Source organism: Plodia interpunctella, chromosome 10, assembly GCF_027563975.2.
Source record: "Plodia interpunctella isolate USDA-ARS_2022_Savannah chromosome 10, ilPloInte3.2, whole genome shotgun sequence".
Lineage (NCBI taxonomy): Eukaryota > Metazoa > Arthropoda > Insecta > Lepidoptera > Pyralidae > Plodia > Plodia interpunctella.
Window position 1 is genome coordinate 5,959,895 of NC_071303.1, and position 25,262 is coordinate 5,985,156.

Below are 25,262 nucleotides of genomic sequence, written 5' to 3' on the forward strand. Positions count from 1 at the left end.
CATACCTATTTAATTTGGATTCGTAAAACTTGATGCTAATCTTGGGAACTACTGGGCCGATTTGAATGAAACTTTTCATGAAGAAGAGTCACAATGTTCCAGCTAAACTATACGAAATATATATTTCAGTCGTATGAGTATGTTCTGTACAGGTATTATACGCTTTGTCTGTAAAATTGTTCAGCCACGCGAACGTAGTCGCGGGCATCAGCTAGTATAAAATAAATTGGAAAAAAATATGGTGTTACGACCTCCGCGCAGGCTTAATCCGTCTCTAAATATTTTTCCGACTTACATCATTGATTACATATAAACGGTTGTGCGATTTCTTGTCCATATATATCAACAGATAATTTAATAGGTCCAGACTATAAACTGGGCCAACCAAACTAGAGCCTTTTATCAATCCCTCCTAAATTTATTACTCGGTCTAGGGTTTCTCGATAAAATCGGTCACAGTGTATCCAAGAGTTCCAGAGACAAAGGCATCACGCGCAGCTGAAGCGCGCGCGCCCACGCGTCGTCGCGCTCCTCACAGCGCGCCAGCGGCAGCTTGTACGAGATCGGGTCTCCGCTTACGCTCCTGGTGGACATTTTTCGTTATATATTCGGCAATAACAGTGAAAACTTCATCTAATTTAATTTGGAGATATACGGTACAGATATTTAACCAAAAATTATAAATCGTCGTTTAACGAGTTTAGTTCGTATGAGTTAGACGTTTAAAAATAAACGTAGTAAATAAACTTTACCTGTAAACGCTTATTTAGACACAAAATGAAAGTATTTAAGATTCGCTTCAAGAAAATTATCTTAACATGAAATAGAGAGGTGCCTGGTACAAGATCGACTATAGTTTTTATCCTACATGTAAATTACATACGTACCCTAAGAAGACAAAAGTTTGTTTGTAAGAGTCATAAATTTGTCCAGGTGGGAGCGGAGGCCTGGTGGGGTAGTCTCGCTCTGTCTTCACGAGGCGGCCGTAGCGCTCTAAAGGACACAGCGCACGTCGCCCGACTATTGCTGAAAATATATAATCCCGTAACAAATTAACATTTAGTATATTTACTCAGTTTATCCATAAAAATCTAGCGCAATCAACGAATAACTTATTACATAAGTTGGTGCTCTACTGTGATGATACATGGTTTTCCAATTTGCCTGTTCCATTTCATCAACTAGCGCGCAGATTACCTTTGTTTTGCTTCATTCGGAAGCAAGTGATGTATGTACATGAGATATTAGTAGACTGAGATGAGGCATGAATACAATTCGAACCTATGATGATTTTCCACCATAAACGAATGTCTATCAGGCGTCCGCTACAAATTTAAATATGATTGATATATACTATAAACTTGATTATATGTTTAATAATAATAATGTTAGGTACCTGCTGAGGTAGGCGGTAAGGGTTTCGGAGATGGATCTACAACTACTGGATACGTTTTTGGTTCTGGCTGACAATTCACTGACTTGACGGCTGCTCGATATTCACCCAGAGTCATCCCTGCGCCAATATTAGTCAGTATTAAGATCGAAAATCGATTATTTAATTCAGAATTGAATTAAGAAGCTGTAACATTTTAATTCGGTGTTCCGATATCAATTAACGAATTATCATAGTTAACTGTAAAATTATATAATTTGCCGAAGCTTTTTAAAAATTAGACATTAATTTAAGAAAATATTGCCACTGAAACCGATAATTTCAAGGCATTTTTCAAAGACCTGAAAATCTCCATTTATAATTGAACTTATACGTTTAAGTACGTACCAAGTTTGAGCGCTTCCTCTTCCTGTATCTCTCGCAGACGAGTATAAAATCCCCATTTTTGATGCCACAGCCGAGCTGCCGTACGTTCTTTACGCGTCAGTGAGGTACTGAAAAATAAAATACTTGCAAATCTGTTTTGCTATAGTTGCATATAGACTGACATCAAAAAACTTATGGGTGTTGTTTACATATGTTTTAGATTAATAAATTTCCAACTTGAACTATAATTTAACTTTAATCGTAATATATCTTGTAAATATACGGAATTAAATGGAGCGAAATGATGGGTGCTGTACATGTTCCGTTTACTTTCTTACTAATAAGTCCGCCATACAGATAAATAAACCTTCGAGTTTTGTAACTCCTGGATCTGTCTACCCGTAAGGGATGAAAGTAGACAACAAACTTAGATTAGATTCGACTGAAAATAATGACATTCTATGACAAACGAGAAAGTTGTCCGAATATCAAAAGTGAGCGATTAAAAAATGGGACTTAACTTTTTACAATGCTTATACATCATTTTCACATGTCTGAAGATTGAAGATAAGAAAAATATTTATAAAAAGGTACTTACAGGATTCCTTGAGCCTTGACAGGATCGGTGGAAGGCTCCCGACGGCCGCCCACGGCGGCAGCGGGCGCAGGTGCCGACGCCTCCATCTCAATTATACTAATTGCTATTATTGAGTTACTTTCAATATACTGTTCTACTGTCGACGTCGTAATGGAAAATATAAAGCCCCAATGCTTTATACCACCATGCGTTCATGCGTTGCTACGCTAACTAAATGGAATTGACCAAACATCTCGCTGGAGTGTCGTCGTTATACGATACTAGGTGTTGCCCAAATCTTCGCATGCGTAATATTTCCACGGGAACAGTTACTTTTCCGGAATGAAAGTTCTTTCCCTATGTTCTTTTTTTATACTTCAAACTATATGTACTTATGCAAAATTTCAAGAAGATTGGTTATATTTATCATATTTTAAAGTTTTATCATACTTTAATTTAAAAATATTCTTAAAAAAGGACTACAATTGCGTGCCGTTTAAATATTGTGTTATCAATATTTTAAAAAGATTGGTATATTTGCCCATTTTGTACTTGTTTCTCTATTAGATTTTACGTAAATATTTGTACCTATACGGGCGAGTCGAAATGGCAGCGCTTGACGACTGAATATTGCAACTGAATTGTCTAGACAGGACCATTGATCTATTATTATGAACTTACGTACTAACTCAATGGACCGCACGGTTCGTAAATAAAGTTTTCGTAAAAGCTATTTCATTTTGTAACTTAAAAAGTGTACATAGTGTGATTATTTCAGAACAAAAGAAAAATCCATTATAAAACATTATCTATGTACCTACCTATCTAAAAGTCTTAAAACTATTACACGGCAGATAGAAAATGAAATGTTATAGGTACCTAGGTATTTAGTGTACCTACGTATGCATGCACCACAGGTTTCTGGTAAGTAGTGTTATAAGTATTAATTACTGCACGTTTCAAGAATGTCACATATTCAATAATGTATGGACAAGATAATAAGTGCAGGTACTTATAAATAGTTACAGTACATATTTACGTAGGTATATTACGTTATTACAATATAAAGTAGCGTGGGCAAGTGGATTGATGGTCATGTTGGTTTGCAAGTCCTAGTCGTACTTCTTACTGCTGAGTGTCGTCGTGGTCATTACGTGGAATGAAACGCAAACCACTTGGTAATATTTCGGTTTGGAGTAGTTTGTTATTTGATACAGCAGATTATAAATTATCAACTAAAGGGCAGGTTTCCTCACAATGTTTTTTTTTACCGGAAGCATGTGGTGCATAAGTTGAAACTATACCTATATAAATGAGATTAGATTATTCTAATTGAATATTGATTGAGATAATTAGGGTTTGAACCTGGGATCTTGTCGGTTCACAGGAGGCCTTGATCATCGACCAAGTTAGGTACGTGTTGATCATCACCGACTCTAACCTCTCCGGTTTTCTTCTCAGTTCTACAGGAATGTCAGTTAGAATTTTACGAGATGGTCCGTCTGTCTCGAGATGTCTGGATGTCTAGAAAACACCTACGCTGTACGCAAAGGGCGATGGAAGGGCAGACGGCTGCACCGCTCTCGACTCTACGGAATTATAATACCTAGCTAAATGTTAAGTTTGTTTTATTTGATGAAGATGTAGCTAATATACCTACCTAAATATTATATTTAAGATTTCCTATGATCTTCGTGTTTCTATGTATGTTTGCGAAATTTCATTATAGTTAGTAGACAGTTTAGTTATGTAGACAGAGCCTGAAGAAGTAACAAACAAACCCACTGTTGGTCGACATGAAGATCACCCTACTGATGCGATGCCATATTGTGTACCATAAGTAGGTTCATTTAAAATACAATTTCTAATTATCCTTACATATTATAAAACAAAGTCCTCCGCTGCGTTTGCCTGTCTGTTTGTCCGCGCTAAACTCAAAACCGCGGCACGGATTTTCATGCGGTTTTCACTAAAAGATAGTGTGATTGCTGAGGAAGGTTTAGGCGTATAATTTATTAGTTTTAACCCGAGCGAAGCCGGAATGAGCCCTTAGTACAATATAAAATAGGGTGATTGTTTTAATGTCTTGTGTGTAGAGCAATATCGTATTTATGAGGATTTCCACTCCGACCCACTGAAACAGATCAATTATTTTTCGTTTTTTTCTCAATGGAAAAGCTTTTTAGTTTGTCCGATGAGAATATTTTTAACAAGCCTGTTGTACCACTGCTGGGCAAGGTCTCTCCCTTTTTCTTCCACACATTTCTCTCTATTACTGTTTGTGGACTCATGCGTACTGTACTGGAATCATGCGTAAGAATTTATCAATGTCGTACCACCGTCTCCTTTTCGGTCTATTCTGCGATCATCCGATATCCATAAGGTAGTCAGTCAGTTTTAAGTCAATCTTTCTGGCCGCATTTTGTTAATTAGCTTTGGGGCGAAGGTTTTGTGGGAATTTTGAAATGAATTGCAGACAAAGAATAGCGAAGCGACTCTACCCATTTCCCAGTTGAAGTGTGAATTGTGATTACGTCACAAATAGGCTATCCGATGTTTCGAATACCTACTTGTATGAAAACAAAATATACATTTTATAAGGGAAAATTGGGAAAGTCAAATTTTAATTTCATACAGCTTACAAAGGGTGTCTGGTGCTTTCCGGTGGTGTTGACGTAGGCGCCGGGGACGGGAGGGGTTGAAGGGTGAGGGGGGTAGGCAGTCTACAGTCTAGACATTCGACCGACATGTCCGCTTTAGCTGCCTGCAGGCCTATATGCCTTTGCTAACTTACATTATGTCTATGTTAATATAAATTTCAGATTCCGACGGAATGTTAGGTTGATATCGCAATAATACAAACAATAAAGATATTCAGGTTCTTTTTTGGAGAAAATGTATTTTTATATTTGTCCCGAAGCATTCCATTTTATTAAAGTTCCATTATTAGGAGCACTGTATTATATTTGTATATACTTGTTATTAGTTTCACGCACTCAGTTAATAAAATCGAATAAAAATAATAAAAGCGTTGATTTATATGCAGTGCAGTCTTTTCATTGATTCAAAATAATGTCCAACATTTTCATAGGTATCTAGGTTTAATTGTATGCTTACTTAGTTAAAATTGTGTCTCTTTCACACACTAAATTTAAACATTTACTTAATCTTTAATAACTACGTTATCAAATTATTTCAATAAACTAGAGCATACATCAGTAGTACCTAGAATCAAAGGATGAAAACGAAGGTCATTAGGTAAGTAACTTAATAATCATTTACACGAGATGCGTTTGCTAACAGAACACTCGTGACTACTTGAATGAAAGGCAAGAGGCCTTCGTCTCACCTCCAGACGGTCGTAACGTTTGTTGTCCTAATATTATTCATCGCTCACTTTACGTCTACAGTCTAGACTAGGCAAACACTAGTCACCAAATAGACGTAATAGCGGCGGATGAGTCTACTGGAAGCTGAGTGCATACACGTGATCTCTTTACAAACAACTGGCTAGATAAGTACATCATTTATTCGAATATAAAAATAATAAAGAAAGCTATTAGCTATATAAAAATAAACCGCAAAATAAATTTTGCATATATATGTATTAAATTATTTTCCTAAAAACCGAATCTATTTAGGATCACTTCGTTGTTCGCCTGTCAAACCCTGTTTCTTGGAAATGCGAAATCTCTTGACTTTAAAAAAAAACAAACAACTGCGGTCAATAATAGATGTGACCATTTATATCTCATATTTTGCGATTTTATAAGGAAATCGAAATATATAGGTAAGTACTTCATGTTGGTGATTTCACTATCACCAACACAAAGTACTTACGTCGTTCGTGAAAACTCAACGCTTCCACGCAATCTAAATGATGTTTTGTGAGAAACCAAAATATATGGACAGATGTTTATCAAAAATAGCTAAGCATTTATTTCGTTTCTAAAGTATTTTTATAACTGTCTCAATACTTACACCCAGGTGAGAACATGGATCGTCTATCGTAATTGGCACATGAAGTCCTGGATAATAATTTTAATATACGTCATAACAATACACTCAAATAAATTGAAACCAAAACCAAACTTGGTATATAAGTATTCCACATTTTATAGGAATTTCAATAACAGGATATAAACTGAAACCGGACGTAAATTTAGACATAACTTAGGGGAAGATAGGATAAGAAGAGACTTGTAGACAGCACTATGTGTAGCTTCACCTCTAGACAGTGTCTGCATTGGTGCTGGCTTCAGCCCGCGCCCCGAGGTACTTCGTCTGGTCTAGACGAATTGCATTATGGAAATTTATGTGGGTACTAGCGGTATTAGCCTAGACAGCCACTTGTACACAGCGAAACATGAGTTTAAAATAGGTTCCAATTTAGCATTTCTCTTATATACTAATTAAACTCAGTATAGTTAGGTAAAGCCACTATGTGGCCACGCTGATGACTGAACGCTGAACTGAAATAATGTAATAGTTTATTTGAATCACAGAGTTGACACATAAGTACAACTAACACGGATATTTACCTAAAATGATTTTTTTCCCATTTATATATGTTTTCAGCTTGAAAGATAAAACTTGAGAAATTTCCAAAAGTTTACTTACATCATAGTCATTTTGTAAATAATACTCACAAGTTATACCTACTTAGTCAGTTTTATTGCAGAGTATTAACATGTAAGTATTACTTACATATAACGTTCGATTTATTTGAATGTGAAATGCGAATTCTCGACTTGAAAGTCACAGGTCAAGCGGCATAACTACAATCAACTTTTTTATTGCAGCCAGACAGATTTTATTTCAATTTGACCCCTCCGAATCAAGCACCGCGCCAAGATGTAATTTCAATTGATCATTGATGTTTATTTTTGATTATTGGTATTGTGATTTTGAGAAGACGGACGAGCGTTTTTGTGAGTTCTCTGATTGTGACAGATTCATGAATTGAGTGAATATTTTGCAATATTTTGCAAAATATTAATTCAATTATTTTTATTATTATTAGAGCCATCAAGTGTCGCATTGCTGAGCAAAGGCCTCACTCCATTTTTTTCCATTCAGCCCGGTTCTGTGTTGGAGCTTTTTAGTTTTTAAAGTTACTATAATGCAACTAACTGCCTCCTCTAATCTAATCTAATGTAAAATATTATTTAAAAATGAATGAATGAATCTATTCATTACAAACAAAAATACAAATCTTAAAAAGTACTGGACCGATTTTTAAATATGGCATAGAGACAGAGGAACCCTTCAGGAGTACTTAACATATACGCTACTTTTATTATAATTTTACCCGGGCGAAGCCGGGACGGACGTCTAGTTCATCCGTTAAAAAGTTCAATACCCTAGCCACCAACACATTAAAATGGCTGAGCAGGATTATGATAATGCTATTTCTCTAGCATTCAGTGGTTTATAATTATACAACAGATTGTCGTAATCACGCAGACGACGTCGCCAACTGTTAGTTACGGCCGCTCCATCCACTTTAAACCTCATCCATTTTAATTTAGCAAAAGTGCCGGCCGATAACGTGGAGGAAGATCTCATATCCGTCGGCTGAGCTCCAACTGACTCACTGCGCTTAAATAAATTACGATCTTTCAACAATTCCACTAGCTCTAACTAGGTTAAGTTTGAAAAGGTATTTTTTTACTAAATTTTCACTTTTGACACAAGCTTTTATTGCTGTCAAGGAGATATTGTCCTGTGTGCCAATCATGCTTATCATAATGAATGCAATGCATTTCAGAAATCAGAATTGAAGCCAAGTGTAAAATTTCATGACCAGGACAGGACGGTCATAAAATTGCTGAACTGTTATTAGTTGAGGATTTTTTCTATCCTGTCATCAGAAATGCTTGCTCATGAAAATAATGCATTGTCAATTGTCACTGGAAAATGAGTTAAAATGAAAACTTAACTTACGTACAATATTTGTGACCCACACTATAACAGGCATCTTTATCCTTACAAAGTCCTCCTCCTTAAACAAAGTCTTCTGGCGCGTCTGTCACGATATACTTAAAAACGACGGCACGGATTTTCATGCGCTTTTCACCAAAAGATAGTGTGATTCCTGAGGAAGGTTTAGGTGTATAATTTACTATGTTTTTACCCCAGCGAAGCCCGGGCGGGCCGCTAGTAACTTATATAAAAACTTGTAAAAAGATGGGTTAGAAATACTTTGAAAGGTCATCATCATAAGACCAAACAAAACTAATATAAAAACGAAGTGATACAAAAATAATACCTACACACACAAATTCCCGAGAACTCTTCAGATACGAAATGGTAAGATAGGGTACCTTGGGCCCTTATATAAGTACGAAGATTCAAGTTGATAGGTATAACGCTTCCAAAAAGTTGTCGTTAGCCACGCCCAATAATACACACAGTCCAAGATTTTCTATGGAGGAAGAGTAGAATAATTCTGTAGTAGGGGTTTATACTTATAGTAAGATAGCCCTCTTTACCAAGCCTTTATTCAAACTGTGGTCATAGTGTATGGAAATAGTTTCATATTGTTGGACAGTTGACCTCTTTATTATGTTTTTATTACTTCACTAGCTGAGGCCTGCGACTTCGTTCGCGTGGCCGAATAATTTTTGGTAAGGAGTCAAAATTATTAGAGAATTTTAATTGAACATACACATGTAACAATGCCTACACAGTATACATACAGAAGATGATAATCAGACTGAAAAAGTATATTTACTATAGTTTAGCTGAACTATTATGACTTTTCAGGTGTGTTCCAGATTTTTTATACCTCAACAGTAAATGCTCATCAGACTGAACTACTTTTATTAGAGCGTTTCAATGTTTTCTATAGTTTAGCTGTACCATTACAGGTCTGCATCAAGTGTTCTAGATCTTCAATTTTTATAGCTCAACAGTAAAACAACTTTTATTAGACCGTCATTTCTATGTCTTCTATACTTTAGCTTTAGCTTCAATTTTTATAGCTTTACAGAAAATGCTCATTACACTGAACAACTTTTGATAGGGCGTCATTTCTATATTTCCTATAGTACAGCTGTACCATCATGGATCTACATCAGGTTTTCCAGGTCTTCGATTTTTATATCTCAACAGTATATGCTCATCAGGCTCATCATGCGTTTCTTTCAAATCCGTCTAGTAGTTCCGAAGATTACCGTGTACAGACAGACACACAGACACACAGACACACAGACACACAGACACACAGACACACAGACACAGACATACAGACACACAGACACACAGACACACAGACACACAGACAAAATCTTACTCTGCTGCTGTGACTCTATCGCCTTAATGTACACGATTTTTTTTCTACTGTTATATTCTATTGATCTAGATTAGAATTGAGTCTAGTAGTAGTTTAATAATGGCTATAACAATGCATATTTTGTGGCCAATTTGTTGGCAGTAAGAACATCCCGACGTGATCTCACCTATTACAGCCGTTATATTACTGGTTAAATTATTAGTCTCGGGAATTAATAGTCAATTAGTAGTATATTTTCAGCTCCGGCACAGACAGCGTGGGCAACGCGCGTGACTCTAAAGATAATATTTGGATTGTTTTCGTAATATCCGCAGTTGTGTCATCGAAAATGAGAATGTTGATAAAGTATATTACTTTCAAATTATTATCAATTCAACTTACATTCTACTCAGGTTTTATATACTTACTTACATTACTGATAATAATGGGTGTATACGTAATTAGATTTAAAATTAGGTACAAACTTAGAAAATAATACAAATAATTTACATAAATATTACATACTTTTAGAATACGAGATATTTCGATTCTTCTTCTTAGTACAAAAATTGACTACTATACGCTACTATACGCTACTATACGCTACTATACTATGATACTATGAATTCATTACATAAAAATTCCAAGGAAATTCAACCTTTTAATTTTTTTTCTGAAAGGAATTATTATATTGGGGTCCGGTCATTAGAAATAAAATAATTTTACAAAATTAATTCATTCATATAAAACAGTTTTACAAAATACCACAAAATAACTATTTGACAAAATGTAATCACCAAACATAATAATACATATAAAAAAATATATTTGTCAAATAAACCGAATGGTGAACGACATGTCAACCATACTTGTTGTATTAGATAGTTTTGATTCCAGTACTAGGAGGGTAAAGTGCTTGAACAAGTCCAGAACCGATTGGGTTTCGATGTTATAATTTTGTTGCGAAATGATACGTTTTTAAAATGAAATGTTTACGAAGTAAGTAGGTAACAAAAATTTAACGAATAAATACATACCTACTTTGCCAATGCAATTTTTGTAAAATTAGTTTTTGAGCAATGCTACTTTGTTGAAAGATGAGATTTACAACTTGATATATTTGTGGAGTTAGATCTAAAACTTATTCGTAAAAAGTGATACTTACAAAAAAGGATTCATTTCAAGAGTTGTTTAAAAACTAATTTGACACAAACTGGCATGTAAAAACGGTTTTCATCTTAAAATTACGCCAAGTATATTAATCTTCGTTTGCGAAAATTAATATTTACGTAATGATTTAAGTTCTTCTTATTTTTTTTTATTTAACAGAAGATATAGAAAAAAAGCTATTGTTAGTGACGTACATGCTACCCCCAGTGTGCGTGCGGCTGGGGGAGGGATGGCCTTAACCTTGAACGCCATCGTCTGACCCCAGAGCCCCTAAACCACCCCCACTCTTTCCACCTTATCCACCCATAGCTATCCTATTGCTTCATACCGGATAAATGAGGCTGAAAGGTGTGTTAAATACAATCTATTTGTAGATACGTCAAGAATTCATAGAATATACTAATATAGTAACTAGTTATAAGGTGTCTTACGACATGACACATGACGTATGACGTGTCTAAAATGAAATTATTTTTTCATGATCCCCACACACTAATAGGATCTACTTAATAATAAACAAGATGAAGAAACCCGATAAATTTTAACCGAAGGTTTCAACATCATACAAAGTGAAGAAATTATGAATAAGATATTCATGGGTGAACTAATGAATAAGACTTCGGTAACTACTTCCTTAATAATGTACGTACCTAGCTAACTATTATAGTTAATTTAATACTGATTATACCTATGGAATAATTATTGGACCATGATATAACGAAAACGGTGCGTGTAATTACGTAGTTACCTCTAAGTATCTAAGTTTTTAGTTACTATATCGTTATTAAAGAGTATGGTGCGGATTGATGTTGATTGATGATCTGTGAGGCTAGGTCACGGCGACCTGCCGTCCTCCAGACAGCATGGCGACAGAAGGTCGCGTCGTGGCGCACTGCGGCATTGCACTTTTATAATCGGTCTACTTACAAATACACTTTTCAAATCGACTAAATAAATACGTCCTAACATAATAGAAGAAAGAACAAATGCCTTTAATTCATACTGGCTGCGCGAAGTCTCTCTCCCGTAGGAATTCCGGGAAAAAGTTAAAAAAGATAAAAGAATTCTTAACGTTCATCTAAATCCGTCCAGATTTTGGCTGATAGAGAAACAAACTTCTCACAATCCCAAACTTTCGCATTTTACGAGTTCAGAGTTTACGAGTATAATTATTGTTTTTATGAAATTACTAAGAGAGTTAACTGTATTTTTAACAAAATACCTACTACAACATTATTGAAACGCTAAAAGAATGACATAAGTAGATGTGTCCATAATACTCCATTCTATAAATTAAATAATTGGTTATGACATGACTTTATGTGGACAGCATATCACTAATCTTTGTTAAGTGATATGCTGTGTATGTATATAGTTATATCTATTTTTTCTATTATCTATATGTTATTCATTAAGTTGATGTAATCTAGATTATCTGTAATTATCTGTGTCAAAATATCTACCCTCGATTTAGTATGAAGTTTGTACCTATCATTGCGTGTCGTTCCGCCCTACAATATACAATATACAAGGCAACTAAGATACATTTATTTATTTACATATATAGAGGCGTCAGGAAAATGGCTGGCAGTAAAATCACAGCCGAATCTTCAAAAATGTAAGATTATATATTTATACTGCCCCGAACGCAGCCGGAAATTTATATCCGTAGATGGGATAGAGAGTTATAGCTATATTTCCCTAGCTGGTAAAAACGGTAAACCGGAATACTAACCCGCATTGTCGCATGCAATAATTGTATTATTAAATGCACAAGCAATGAATCCGCAATTGACTCTAGAAAGGAAAATCCGTACACAGTAAGCTGGAAGAACGAAAAAAAAATCTTCTAATATGACTCCTTGTTATTTTCTTAACGAATACGAACAGCGTATCAGCAATGCTATTTAAACCATTACAAATATTCTTGTTCGTATGTACTTAAACTGTTAACTATTTGTAATTTATTTTTATTACTTGTCAATTGGAAATAAACACATGCATGCGTATGTGTCTAAAGAAATGCAGTTTATAAATACCTAGCTAATAGACATTTTTGAAATAGCGTATGTATTTTCACTATATACAACTGGCCACTATTGAAAAGACCATTTACTATTGTTCATCTCGAACTCATAGTGAAATACATCTATAGTTTGGTATTAACACTACAACAGACGGTATGTTGCCAAAGATACTTTTTTGTATATTATTAAGCAAGTTTCCTGGTAGTTTTACCATTGAGGATGTGCTTCCCGAAAACTCAATGGAAAATAAAACGGAGGAAGTAAAAAATGTTACAGGTAAAAAAATATAGACTAATAATATAGATTATTATCCATATTCTCTCTATATTATTCGAATTTCTCTCATAATGTATTAATATATTAAAGTTAAAAATAATAAATATATATTAAAGTTAAAAATTACCACTCTATATCCTAATGTGGATGTCGTATATGGATCACTGGTCTGACAACTAAGAACAACTAAAGTGAAGGAGAAAAAGTAGAAAAACGACACCAAAGCTCCTACGTTCTATGGCGACGGAAATAATTAAGAAAACGTCCAGAAAAGAGAGAAAGCTTGTTGTCTATCGGCAACAACACCAGACCGATTGTAAAATATACAGCAATTTTGTGTTTGTTTCAAATAAAAGTTATTTTTTACTCGGATCCCAGGTGTCTGAGAATGTGAATTATAACATTGAGATTGAGATAGATATAAAAGTACAAAAACACGGTAACTATTAATTGATTTGAAACGCCTATTGATTTCAGAACCTTGCCCCAATAATATGTCATTGTTTAGTGCTAACGATTTAAAGATTTATTGATGAAATAGCAGACAAGCTTCTAATATACGAAAAGTTGAATGCCAGTTACCATGTAAATGCTACTACGACTGGCGATAAAATAAAACAAAAAATAGACGAAGTCACTAGCTGGATCGTTGACCGGCCGAAACATTTAGACCATTTACTGAAAGAAATTGCAGCAAATCGGGAACACATCCATGACCGAATCAAAAAAGTATTTGACAAACTATCGCATATTGAAGGAAAATATAACGAAAGTAGTGAGTAATATGAAAAATTAATAAATGAGTTAGCTGAGCAGAATCGAATTTGTCAATTACATTATTCCCACCTTGAAGATGATTATTATGTGGATTATGATTCTGGGGATGGTGGTATGAATGAATTCTTTTGTCTCAAGTTTTTTATAATATTTCATATTTTTTTATTCATTTCAATTTATTAGGAGAATAATTATCTTACTTATTACTACGTTTCCTTTTTCAGTGAAACTTTCAAATACAATGGAGAAAAATGGAACTAATTCCAAGTACTGTAGTAGTTATGAAAGTCTTCGAAATTTGGTAAATTCAAAACTCCAATCGTTTCTGAATGAAACATGCAATTATCTCAAAGAAAAATTACAGTTAGACGAACATGCATATATCGATAAAGTAAATAAATTTAAACAAAAAACAAAAGATTTCGCATCGAAAGAATTAAGTGAAGTAATGAATTATGTTTTAAATGTTAATGATCAATATATTCACTTGAAAGAAACGATGTCAATTTTAGAAGAAGAGATACCCGTAAATCAAATTCACGTACTGGTGACAAATATAAAATTTCATTTAATACATTTAGAGAGCCTAATAGAAAAATATGCAGATCATTGCCAATAATGTAGATACATAAGTTCACTGGGTAAGTAATAACTAACATTATATTTTAGTACTGGAAAAATGGCCTGTCATGCATGATGACATATAGGATCATCGAGATTGGTCTCTATCATTAAAAAGCTATATTTGTTTACTGATATCCCGTAGAATATGTATAAATAAATATTTACATCCATGGTTTAATTTACTTTGTCTTGATATATTTCTTTATAATTAAAGGGTTTCTAAAAAAAAATATTCACTTACAATATTTGAATATATTTATTTTAGGACGACAAATGGTACGTAGAGATGCACCCCGGAAACAAAACGACGACTCAAAAATAAATAAAGATAATGATGATAAAGACATTTTGGAAGTATTACTCGAGAATAAGATGAACGACATAAAAAGTAAAATAAACGATGAATTCTTAAAAATATTCGATGACGTTAATGAAATATTGGATGGTAAGCAAACGACAGATTCTATTACAAGTTTACGGGAAGTACTGCCCGAACTTAAAATATTACACAAAAAGAGATTTTACTTTTAAATCAAATTAAAAACAAAGAGTTACCTAAAATTATCAGCAACTTCAGTAATCTCTCACAAGATGTGAATTTATTGGCGAATAAAATTGATGGATCTATACAGAACTTAAGTTGAGTATGTATATATTGTTTTCTAAAGTAGATATATTTTAGAACCTTTAATTTTTGGAATTGGAAATTTTTATTTTCTTGTCGAAACTTTGAATAATACAATAAAATATACAAATGAACTAAGTATACCTAACGTGTTTTGTTTGTTGAACGTCCGAACGAAGCGAGCGAGGTCTACCAGCGTGGTGACACTCCCGAATTCTTATCTCCGTAAAAATTGTGTATGGTACTACTTATGGTAAAAAGTTTCTCGCGTCTGTGAAGTTTCCTACCTTGGCAGTTGCCAAGCCTACGTTTTAGAAACAAATGTAGGTTTAGATTAGAATAAAACGTATAAGAAGTCTAGAACTTCTTGGTCTTCTAGGTCTTGTGTTGGTATCCCAACACAAGACCCTGCCAAGAAGAACCCTGCCAAGTTCTAGCAGATTTTCTCGACACGCTTACTCCAAAACCATGTAGTTAAATATTATAAAAAAGTCTAATTCTCAAACAAGCTCTTTCAATGAACACGATAGTTAGCGTTTCTAACTTCCAAAAGTAGCTCATAAATTTAAGTTACTTGTCGCTCTTTGAGTCACACTTAAAAAAAAAGAAAAGCACTTTTCAACTCAATTGGTTTAGTGATTACTTTCGGAGCGTAATAGCTTTGAAGGTCATATAGAGGCATATGCAGGAAGGATTTCTTTAGGGATGTGTTTTTTCTTTTGAGGTACGGAATCCCACAAAATCCCACAAATATAGAATTTCATTTATATATAAGTATTTTTTCCGTATAAAGTTATTATTTCTTTGTTTGATAATATTCGTAACGTCACGCCTAACGGCAGTGACGGTTGCATTGTGTCGGGGAGGGTGTTTGCACCGTCTGGCTCGGCAAGGGCACAGGGGCTTGCACAAGGGCGCCCTTGCGCGCCCGCTGGCCTGTCTCGCCCGCCAAGGACGATGTTGTCAGATGAGATAACCTGCTGCAAGCCCACAACCTAACACGGATTCAAATTGTATACTTACTTTTTTGACGGAATGACGTTGTGTAAGTCAGCCATGGATAAACACCAATAAAATAAGATTTATTAAATAGTGAAAATGAAGAACACATAACAAATAAGTGGAATGAATCAATAATTTATCAGCTCAAAGAAGAAATTCAGGATTCCGTACGTGTTGTGCTTTGAAATTAAATATGAGACAAAGAAAACAATTGACAATTTGTTTTTATTGCTGTGACTGGGGAGTGATGAACACAAGGTGATGTGTTCGTGACTTACCCAGGTCGGTTACCTTTTGAAATGCCTTTATGAAAAATGTATAAAATAAAAACAAAAGAAGTCTATATTAAGACTCATTGTTTACGAATTTCATTACATACTACTAAATAAATTCACGTATCCTGGAATTAACCACTAAGCTTGCAGAATTTTTTGCCAAATATCCCTTAGTACGTTTTCGCAAGTTGCAATTCACCATATCGACCTGTGTCACGTATCGGAAGATGTTTGTCACTTTTGATTTTTTTTAATAAGTATATTTATTTCAAATATTTTACAAGGATTATCTACATATTAACCACTACTTAGGGTTTGTCTGGATACTTGAGTGTACTGTAAAGGCGATATCAGACTCTCGCTTTTATTTACTCTGTCAATTGCAGTCACAACAAAGGATACAACAGAATGGCATCACAAATAATGACGGTCAAAGACAGGTGGCCGGCAAAAAATGGCACTGTGCAAGTGAGCGGTCACCTGATGACGCCGCGCCAGACGCTGACCTGTGTCCTTGCTGTGACACTGTCTGTAGGCACACATGATTGTCTTGAACATTACACTCAATATAAGTAAAATATCACCGCCGTGTATTTGCTCCTCCTACGGTAGCTTATGTTCGACTTCGAATTATTAGGAACTATATATTCCAAAATGGCTAATTTTGGAATAGATATAGTTCCTAATGTAATTCATTTATCGATCTTATGTATCTATACCATTAAGTAAATAATTTAAATTTCATTCATCATCGTGACGTTACCTCAGTGATAAATTGAAGTTGCCTTGTAATGAAGGACTCTAGCTTATTTTCACAATGGCCTGTGTTACTCCTGAAAGTCTAGTCTAATTTTGTAATCGGTACAGTCGTTTAAGAGTGTATAAAAAAATATATAGATTGTATATTGACAATTCCATACTCAGGACGACAAATGGTACGTAGTGATGCACCCCGGAAACAAAACGACGACTCAAAAATAAACAAAGATAATGATGATAAAGACATTTTGGAAGTATTACTCGAGAATAAGATGAACGACATAAAAAGTAAAATAAACGATGAATTCTTAAAAATATTCGATGACGTTTATGAAATATTGGATGGTAAGCAAACGACAGATTCTATTACAAGTTTACGGGAAGTACTGCCCGAACTTAAAATATTACACAAAAAGAGATTTTACTTTTAAATCAAATTAAAAACAAAGAGTTACCGAAAATTATCAGCAACTTCAGTAATCTCTCACAAGATGTGATTTTATTGGCGAATAAAATTGATGGATCTATACAGAACTTAAGTTGAGTATGTATATATTGTTTTCTAAAGTAGATATATTTTAGAACCTTTAATTTTTGGAATTGGAAACTTTTATTTTCTTGTCGAAACTTTGAATAATACAATAAAATATACAAATGAACTAAGTATACCTAACGCGTTTTGTTTGTTGAACGTCCGAACGAAGCGAGCGAGGTCTACCAGCGTGGTGACACTCCCGAATTCTTATCTCCGTAAAAATTGTGTATGGTACTACTTATGGTAAAAAGTTTCTCGCGTCTGTCTATCACATATTACACATTGTAAATTATATCAGGAAGTTTCCTACCTTGGCAGTTGCCAAGCCTACGTTTTAGAAACAAATGTAGGTTTAGATTAGAATAAAACGTATAAGAAGTCTAGAACTTCTTGGTCTTCTAGGTCTTGTGTTGGGATACCAGTCTAATTTTGTAATCGGTACAGTCGTTTAAGAGTGTATAAAAAAATATATAGATTGTATATTGACAATTCCATACTCATATTATAAATGAGAAAGACTGTCTATCTTTTTGTCACGCTTTCATCATTAGGAACTATATATTCCAAAATGCCTAATTTTGGATAAATTATTTACTTGCTGGTGATTAGATACATAAGATCGATAAATTAATTAAGCCATTTGTAATATTTATACGTATATCACCCTGGCAGTCGTAAATCCTGTGAATCATGTGTGTGTCAGAGGACGTTAGAAGGTGGTGCAATGTAAAGCAAAGGTAAGCACACTGCTATGACTAACACAGCATTTGTGGTATAGGTTTGTTTTTATATCCAACTAGTTTTTGCCCGCGGCTTCGCTCGCGTGAATTTCATAGTAAAATCTCAGTAATTTTTTTATCGCGTACTCTGTAAGACTGGTAAACATATATGATTCAAATTCGCATTTTTTCTCATCTTTAGTTCAATTTCCTGTTTCCCGCTGCGTGTCTCATCCCGCAAACTTGTCCAATTCCGCTTCCTGCTATGTAACGTAAAGTAGATATCCTGTACTTCCTACATATTGTGCCATCATATTTTTTGCAATGTGTCCCGTTCCGTTTCCCACTACGTGTCTCCTTCCCATTTCCCGCTTTCTGCAACGCGTGCCGTCCCATTTTCCATGACGTTTTACGTCCTGGTTTTATATTAACCACAAACATCAAAAAGTAAGTGTGCCAATTTTCAGCTTTTTATCTTGAAAATTCTATTAAGTCCTATTCAATCTTTCGAAGAGGTTGAGGGTTAATTTTCAGAAAAATCTGAAACACGTATGTATTCATTACTTTTTTGTAAACAACCAAAATCCAAATTTCAACGGTGTAGAACTTTCATATTTACAGTTTTTCGCCCCTTTCACCCCCTTCGGAGTGGAATTTCTAAAAATCCTCTCTTAATGCTCACCTACACTCACCTACATGCCAAATTTCAGCTTCCCGTCCAGCAGTTTCGGGTGTACGTTGTCTGTCAGTCAGTCAGTCAGTCAGTCACTCAGTAACGGAAGAGTTTTATACTGATATATTGATACATACTGCACCCAAAATGCACCCACCCTCTTCTGTTATCCTCTCAACCCAAAGGTTGGCTGGAAGAGACTGCTTAGCAATAGGCCACAATTTGTATTGTATGCACAATTTGTATTATTTTACTAATATTCCTATAGTACTAATATTGTTTTTATGGACAATCAATATATTTGGTATTATATTGTAAATTTAGTTTTAATAAAGAAAGAAAGTAGACATAGAAACTCGTTCTGACAACAAAAATAATGTAAACAGGAATCACACATATGCACATAAGACAAATGTCAAATCAAATCAAATCATTTATTCAGAAATTAGGCCTTCACAGGCACTTTTTCACGTCATAATCTAAATTAAATGATGTTTACCAAAGCTACAAACTACTAGCATTTCGGAACGACCACTGCTGAGAAGAAATGCCGAAAGAAACTCATTCAAACAGTGTTGGTCCCTATTATGCCAGAAGGGCTTACCATTTTTTAAATATAAATTTATGTATAATTTTTTATCAGTAATGCTTTGACAGAGCAGTTTTTGACAATCATCCTAATCTCCTGGCATATTGCTGTGAAGCTGCTGGTATCATGGAATTAGTAGGTACTCTTGTACGGAATATCTACCAATTCCATAGCTGGCATTAAGTACTTTCCTTTTTTGTTGATCTGTAACTGCAGGCAAAAACTAGGACACTTATATATGTCACTTCAAACATTTCTACTCAGCAGAAGGAAAACTGTAAAAAATAATGAGTTCTGAGGAAAACACTTGTGCCGACGTTAGGCCGAGAATAGGTTAGGCTGACATCCACCACAGAAGTGATCACCACTTATTCTAGTAGAATATCGTGGTGCATCATTTCTGCTCCATCCATCCGGCCTTGTCCGACGGACAAGGCCGGTGTTTTAGCTGACTTCCGGCCACTCTCGCCGCATTTTCACGCGACGCTGCCCAAACAGAACTTCCATCTTACCGCTTCACCGACGCACTTCCTGTGTATCCCTTACACTCACATCGCATACGCTTTCAATCACACTAGTGTTTGCACTATTGCTAAAGGATCACTGATTTATAACCATGGATAGATAATAAATCGGCAATCCTTTAGCAATACTAAATAAACAAACTTTCACATTTGCATTATACTAGCGGCCACTGTCGGCTTCGCTCGGGTAAAAACGTAATAAATTATGCAACTAAACTTTTCTCAGGAAATCTATTGGTGAAAATCCTTGCAGTAGTTATTGAATTTATCGCAACAGACAGATGACTTTGTTTTGTAAGGAATTAAGGATGTAGGACAAGTATATATACCTACCTGGTATAGATTTGATTTTAAACAAAATACATATAAATAATTAATTGATGAATGTTGAGATAGACTTGAATAATCTGTTGATTATGCAAATAAGCAGTGAGTACATAAAAAATAAGTAATAACTGACTTTATACACGGATCGGTGAAATCATGCCAATTTCCTTGAGTAAAATTTTTATATTCGAATATAAAAATCGATAGATATAAAAATCGTAGATTTTTGAAAATTTTCAACAGGGACAAAATTTAAACAGCGACAAAATAATCCTTTGACACTTCTAAATATTTAATTGGACTTTGTATGGAAAGTGGAAATTATTTCACTAAACTAAGTTACTCTTTGAGAGCAGTGTAAATATTGTGAAAATTGAGCTGGTGTTGAAAAATATTCCACTATAGTCACGAACACTGTTTCTTACCTACGTAAAAATAGAAGCTATTTCCACAAACTTGGTGATGAAGGGTTTATACACTTCATAATGGCTCGAAAGCACATTTAAAGGACTACCGATATTTATGGACGAAATGGTCTGTGGAAAGGAGCGCACTAGAAATCTAGACTCCATAATTTAAGTCAAATTAATATTTTACACAAGAAAATAATGATTCGTCTGCGTCTCTGCAATTTAGCCAAAAAAATGTTTTTGGGGTGTATATAAATGATATGTTCTCTATAGAGAAGTACGGATATGGATATAGGGATCATCATTCATAATGGTGTCAAATTTTACTACAACTACAGTTTCATTCATTATGCTTTAGTACAATGCGAAAGTTTGGCATTGTCATTTTTGTTACTCAATCATGCGCCATAAAGGTTCAAGCAGGGCAACTTGATGTGCTATTGACTGTACATGGGTAGGATAAATAAATACATGGACAATACTCACAGGAACAGGAACATATGTTGTATCTGTTCCTATGATGCCCAGAACCGCAGACAATTATTTGTGATCGCGGGCTAATATTAATAGCCCACGCTGGAAATCGAACCCAAGACCTTTTCAGATAACGGACGGGCGTGCTGACCACTACGTCACGGAGGTCATCGAATATAACCTAAAATAGAACATATAGGGTACTTTTTATTCCGATTCCTATGGAAGCGTAGCCCTGTGGAAAAAATAATAGGATGATTGAAGGGATCAGTATCCCTTGATGAATGTTAAAACAGTGTTGGCCGGTGAGGTGATGAGATCGGTGGCAATGGCGAGAGGTGGCGTGCGGACGAAGCCAGCGCATTCAGACTGCGGTGCAATGAATGCATCACTCCTTCTCCCCTCTAGCTTCACACACCCGCTCTTCCATGTTGGGCTTATACTCTGAGCCAAAAAAGTCTTTACTTTCTCGTAACTACCAGTCTTTCATGGAAAAAGGAGTCATGCTGATTAGCTACTAGGTGATAATCCACGTCCTGACTCCTTTTTTCAAATTATAATAAGAACATCCAGGTGCAGGCATATATCATAGACACTCGTATAAAAAATATTATAGAGGTACCTACGTATATATATTTTTGACAGTAAACAAATACGTCTTTCCTACTTACTCTACTAATTTCTCGTGTTGTTACATTTGTCTACGTAGGTACAAATATAAATCTCTTCAACATTATAACTTACTATAGATTAGTGCAATATGGATACTAAGTAATATGATACTCGTAAGTACTGTACCCAGTCCTAGCTCCAATTCACTCTTCTCGAATAACCCGTACATTGACAGCGTGAATGCACCCATAATCTCGCCAACTTGGTTCTTGGACTCAGCATTCAATAAAAGTTACTGCTTACTTAAGACACTTTACTTATGTAACATGCAGCTACATGTTTACAAATTTTTATCAAGTATAAGTATTTCTGGAGTGAAAAAATTATGTATATTTAATAGTGTTCAAAAAAAATGGTGCTTCCGAATTCAAACTAAAATATGACCTGTAAAATTTAAAATTCTTTGAAATCAGAACTGTTTTGATATGACAATAAAGAAAAAATCTAAAGGTCAATGGTAAAGGTATATATTTAGTTAAAACCAGATGTTAAAGAAATCATGAAATAAGTAGTTACGGTACCTACTTATTTCATGTATTTCTTTAACATCTGGCATCTCCTATAGATTTTCCCTTTTTTTGTAGTAGGTTGTGGTATTACCAAAACGCAAAATTGCATGAGAATCAGCCCCTGACCGTGTAGCGTGGCGTAGCACTTAGAAGACGCCAAATTCACCGCGTAGTCAAAGCTGCTAAGTATGCTACGGTCAACCTACGGTCAACATTTTCGTTTGTATTTCGATTTAATTTCAATAGATATTATTTAGATAATATATTGTCCAACATAAATATTATTCATATTAAAATTTTGATAAATACACTTATTAAAGACATTTATCAAATATATAAGTATTATTAGCTTTTATTAATATTTTAAATGAAAATAAATAATAACAGCAACGTTTGGCGTCATAGACAAGGCCAAGTGATAGCAAACAGTTCAAATAATATTGCGATATTCGAATTAATTGGTAGCGTCACAGTATAAAGATTTGTGGCGTCAATCTATTTCATATTTGTATAATATAGCGATTATTGACATTCTATTTCCTGCATTGTTTTCGTAGCGAATAATATTTAATTAGGATATTATAAAATGAATGATATATCGAAATTAGTGTCTAAATGACATCTGTCTCGAGGTTTAGCTGTAAACTATGGAATTAGTAGGTACTCCGTAGAATAGACGTACCTACTAATTCCATGCTGTAGACTTTTTTTGATTCTATTCTTTCACAACATAAAAACAACCAATTAATTATCTCGTAGCTGTCCATTTTCTACTTTTTGTTATATTTTCAATCATAGAGCGTCGGAGCCCAGGGTGGGCCCAATCAGGCCCAATCAATAAATGTAATATTTTTATTATTATTTCAGATTAAGTAATTAACTTGATTATGACAGTAACAGTCCTATATCTAATGTACGGCTCAACATAGCCAACACTGGCCGCGCGACTCTGCGGTGACGCATCAATAAATCCGAGTCGAGACAAGGTCGGACGAGGGCGCGGGCCTAGTTCGCACTGTCCAAACAAAAGCAGTCTGCGGCCGCGTGACTAAGCGCGCCAGCATTTGGTGCTGGCTTACTTTGTATGTTTATCCCTTTAAATGCATAAATAAAACTAAATTAAATATTAAGAAACCCTTCCGAAGTTGTTGCCACAGTTTCATCTGTTGGAAAAGAGCTGACGATTTCCAATCGTCTGAACGTACCTTTTCCAGAAATAGCTAGGAATACTCTCGATTAAATTTTCATTTAATTTCAAAAAATGTATGAACGCGATAAACCCAAAAAATGCCGGACATATTTTTGTACAGTTTTAACCAATAGATAGTGTGATTCCTGAGGAAGGTTTAGGTATAATTTATTATGATTTTATCTGAGCGCTAGTTTATTAACATTGTAACATACACAAAAATGTTTTGGTGCAATAATAGTATATTTTACACGCTAAGGTATTTTAGGTTAGCTTTCATAAAAGTTAAAATTCCTTAATTCGATACATTGCGAGCACAGAGATTCGAAGCTGAAGAAGTCCAATCGAATTAGTAAAATATTTTTTATTAAACTTGTGTGCTAAAATTGATGACGAAATTTCACTAACCCGTAAAATTGTTACCTGGACCTTTATAGCATAATATGAAATACTTGTATAATATTAAACAGTCGTTTACCATTAAGTAAAGATAAACAGAAGCCATGGACTGTTGTCGTATAAAATATAATTACCTACCTACTTAGTTCTAGCTACTATAAGATACGTAGAAATACATAATGATCCATAGTTTGCTGCTAATTATTTATTATACAGTTAAAAAATATAAAATGAACATGGACCTTTACATGTAACGGTCCACTTTTTACCTAAGTATTTTATCCATGCGCATAATGGAACGTCAAAATTGAGATGAAATAATACTACCTATGGAATAGTACATTGTGTGGTTTTCTAAGTTAGCTAATGAAAGTAAGTACATAGTAGTCGATTCACCGATTAACTAGCCACAAAAACGAGCCCCAGTCATCAAAATGTCTTTCTTTCTTTTCGTTTGTGTTATTTCTGGTGGTTCTTATGAAATTGTAAACGTGTTGTGTATGTGATCATAGCCACGTCTATCACAAGTCTATTATTATATCGTACTTACCTGATTGTGGTCTGCTGTTGCGGCACGAGGCTGACGCACGAAGATAAGAATTTCGTCAACTTGGGAAATATATCAAACTTTTGCGTGATGCAATGGTAGAACCTATATAGCTATATAACGTGTTAGCAACACAACCGTTATGACATCGAGATTTTATGACAGTGCATATTAAAAAAACTTAACCAAGATTACATTTTAGATTATGATTATGATTACATAGTTACATCGACTTCCCATCCGTTGTGAGGTCTTAAATTTAGTTAAATCGAACAAAACGCATTAGGGATGTTATTTATTTTGAACCGCGCACACAGTGAAGTTGATGTGTGTGTCCTCAGCTTGTTTGTTTAATAATGCCAGTTGTCCAGATTAGATGCCAGTTGTCAGTGGGGTGCTACATACGAGTATACGAGTACATGCACGATATTTTCTAATATGATGTAGTATCCTCTTTCTCTTTCCACAATTCTCTGTCGAGGGTATCATTTCCATATGTCTTGTGTGGTCTTATTCTAGGGCGGAACTTTAATCAAAATAATAACGTT

At 34.7% G+C, this 25,262-nt stretch overlaps 1 protein-coding gene and 1 long non-coding RNA gene across 5 annotated transcripts; one reads left to right on the forward strand and one right to left on the reverse strand.

Moving 5' to 3' along the window:
* Positions 1-18: 18 nt before the first annotated feature.
* Positions 19-25,044, reverse strand: LOC128673019 (uncharacterized). Of its 2 annotated transcripts, XM_053750601.1 has the most exons (6): positions 24,718-25,044; positions 2,358-2,453; positions 1,781-1,887; positions 1,397-1,513; positions 888-1,026; positions 19-583 (listed from the first exon to the last, which is right to left on the reverse strand). In XM_053750601.1, exons 2-6 carry the CDS (start codon positions 2,441-2,443, stop codon positions 454-456), a joined length of 579 nt encoding a protein of 192 aa, XP_053606576.1. In that variant the 5' UTR covers positions 2,444-2,453; positions 24,718-25,044; the 3' UTR covers positions 19-453. The 2 variants fall into 2 exon arrangements, with proteins under 2 accessions (XP_053606576.1, XP_053606575.1); XM_053750600.1 differs by lacking the exon at positions 24,718-25,044 and having other exon boundaries at positions 2,358-5,852.
* Positions 11,471-16,395, forward strand: LOC128673020 (uncharacterized). 3 transcript variants are annotated; one of them, XR_008405030.1, is made up of 4 exons: positions 11,471-13,085; positions 13,563-13,974; positions 14,087-14,503; positions 14,752-16,395. It is a non-coding gene; the product is annotated as an uncharacterized LOC128673020 (long non-coding RNA). The 3 variants fall into 3 exon arrangements; XR_008405029.2 differs by having other exon boundaries at positions 11,474-13,974; XR_008405031.2 differs by having other exon boundaries at positions 11,475-13,860.
* Positions 25,045-25,262: the final 218 nt, after the last annotated feature.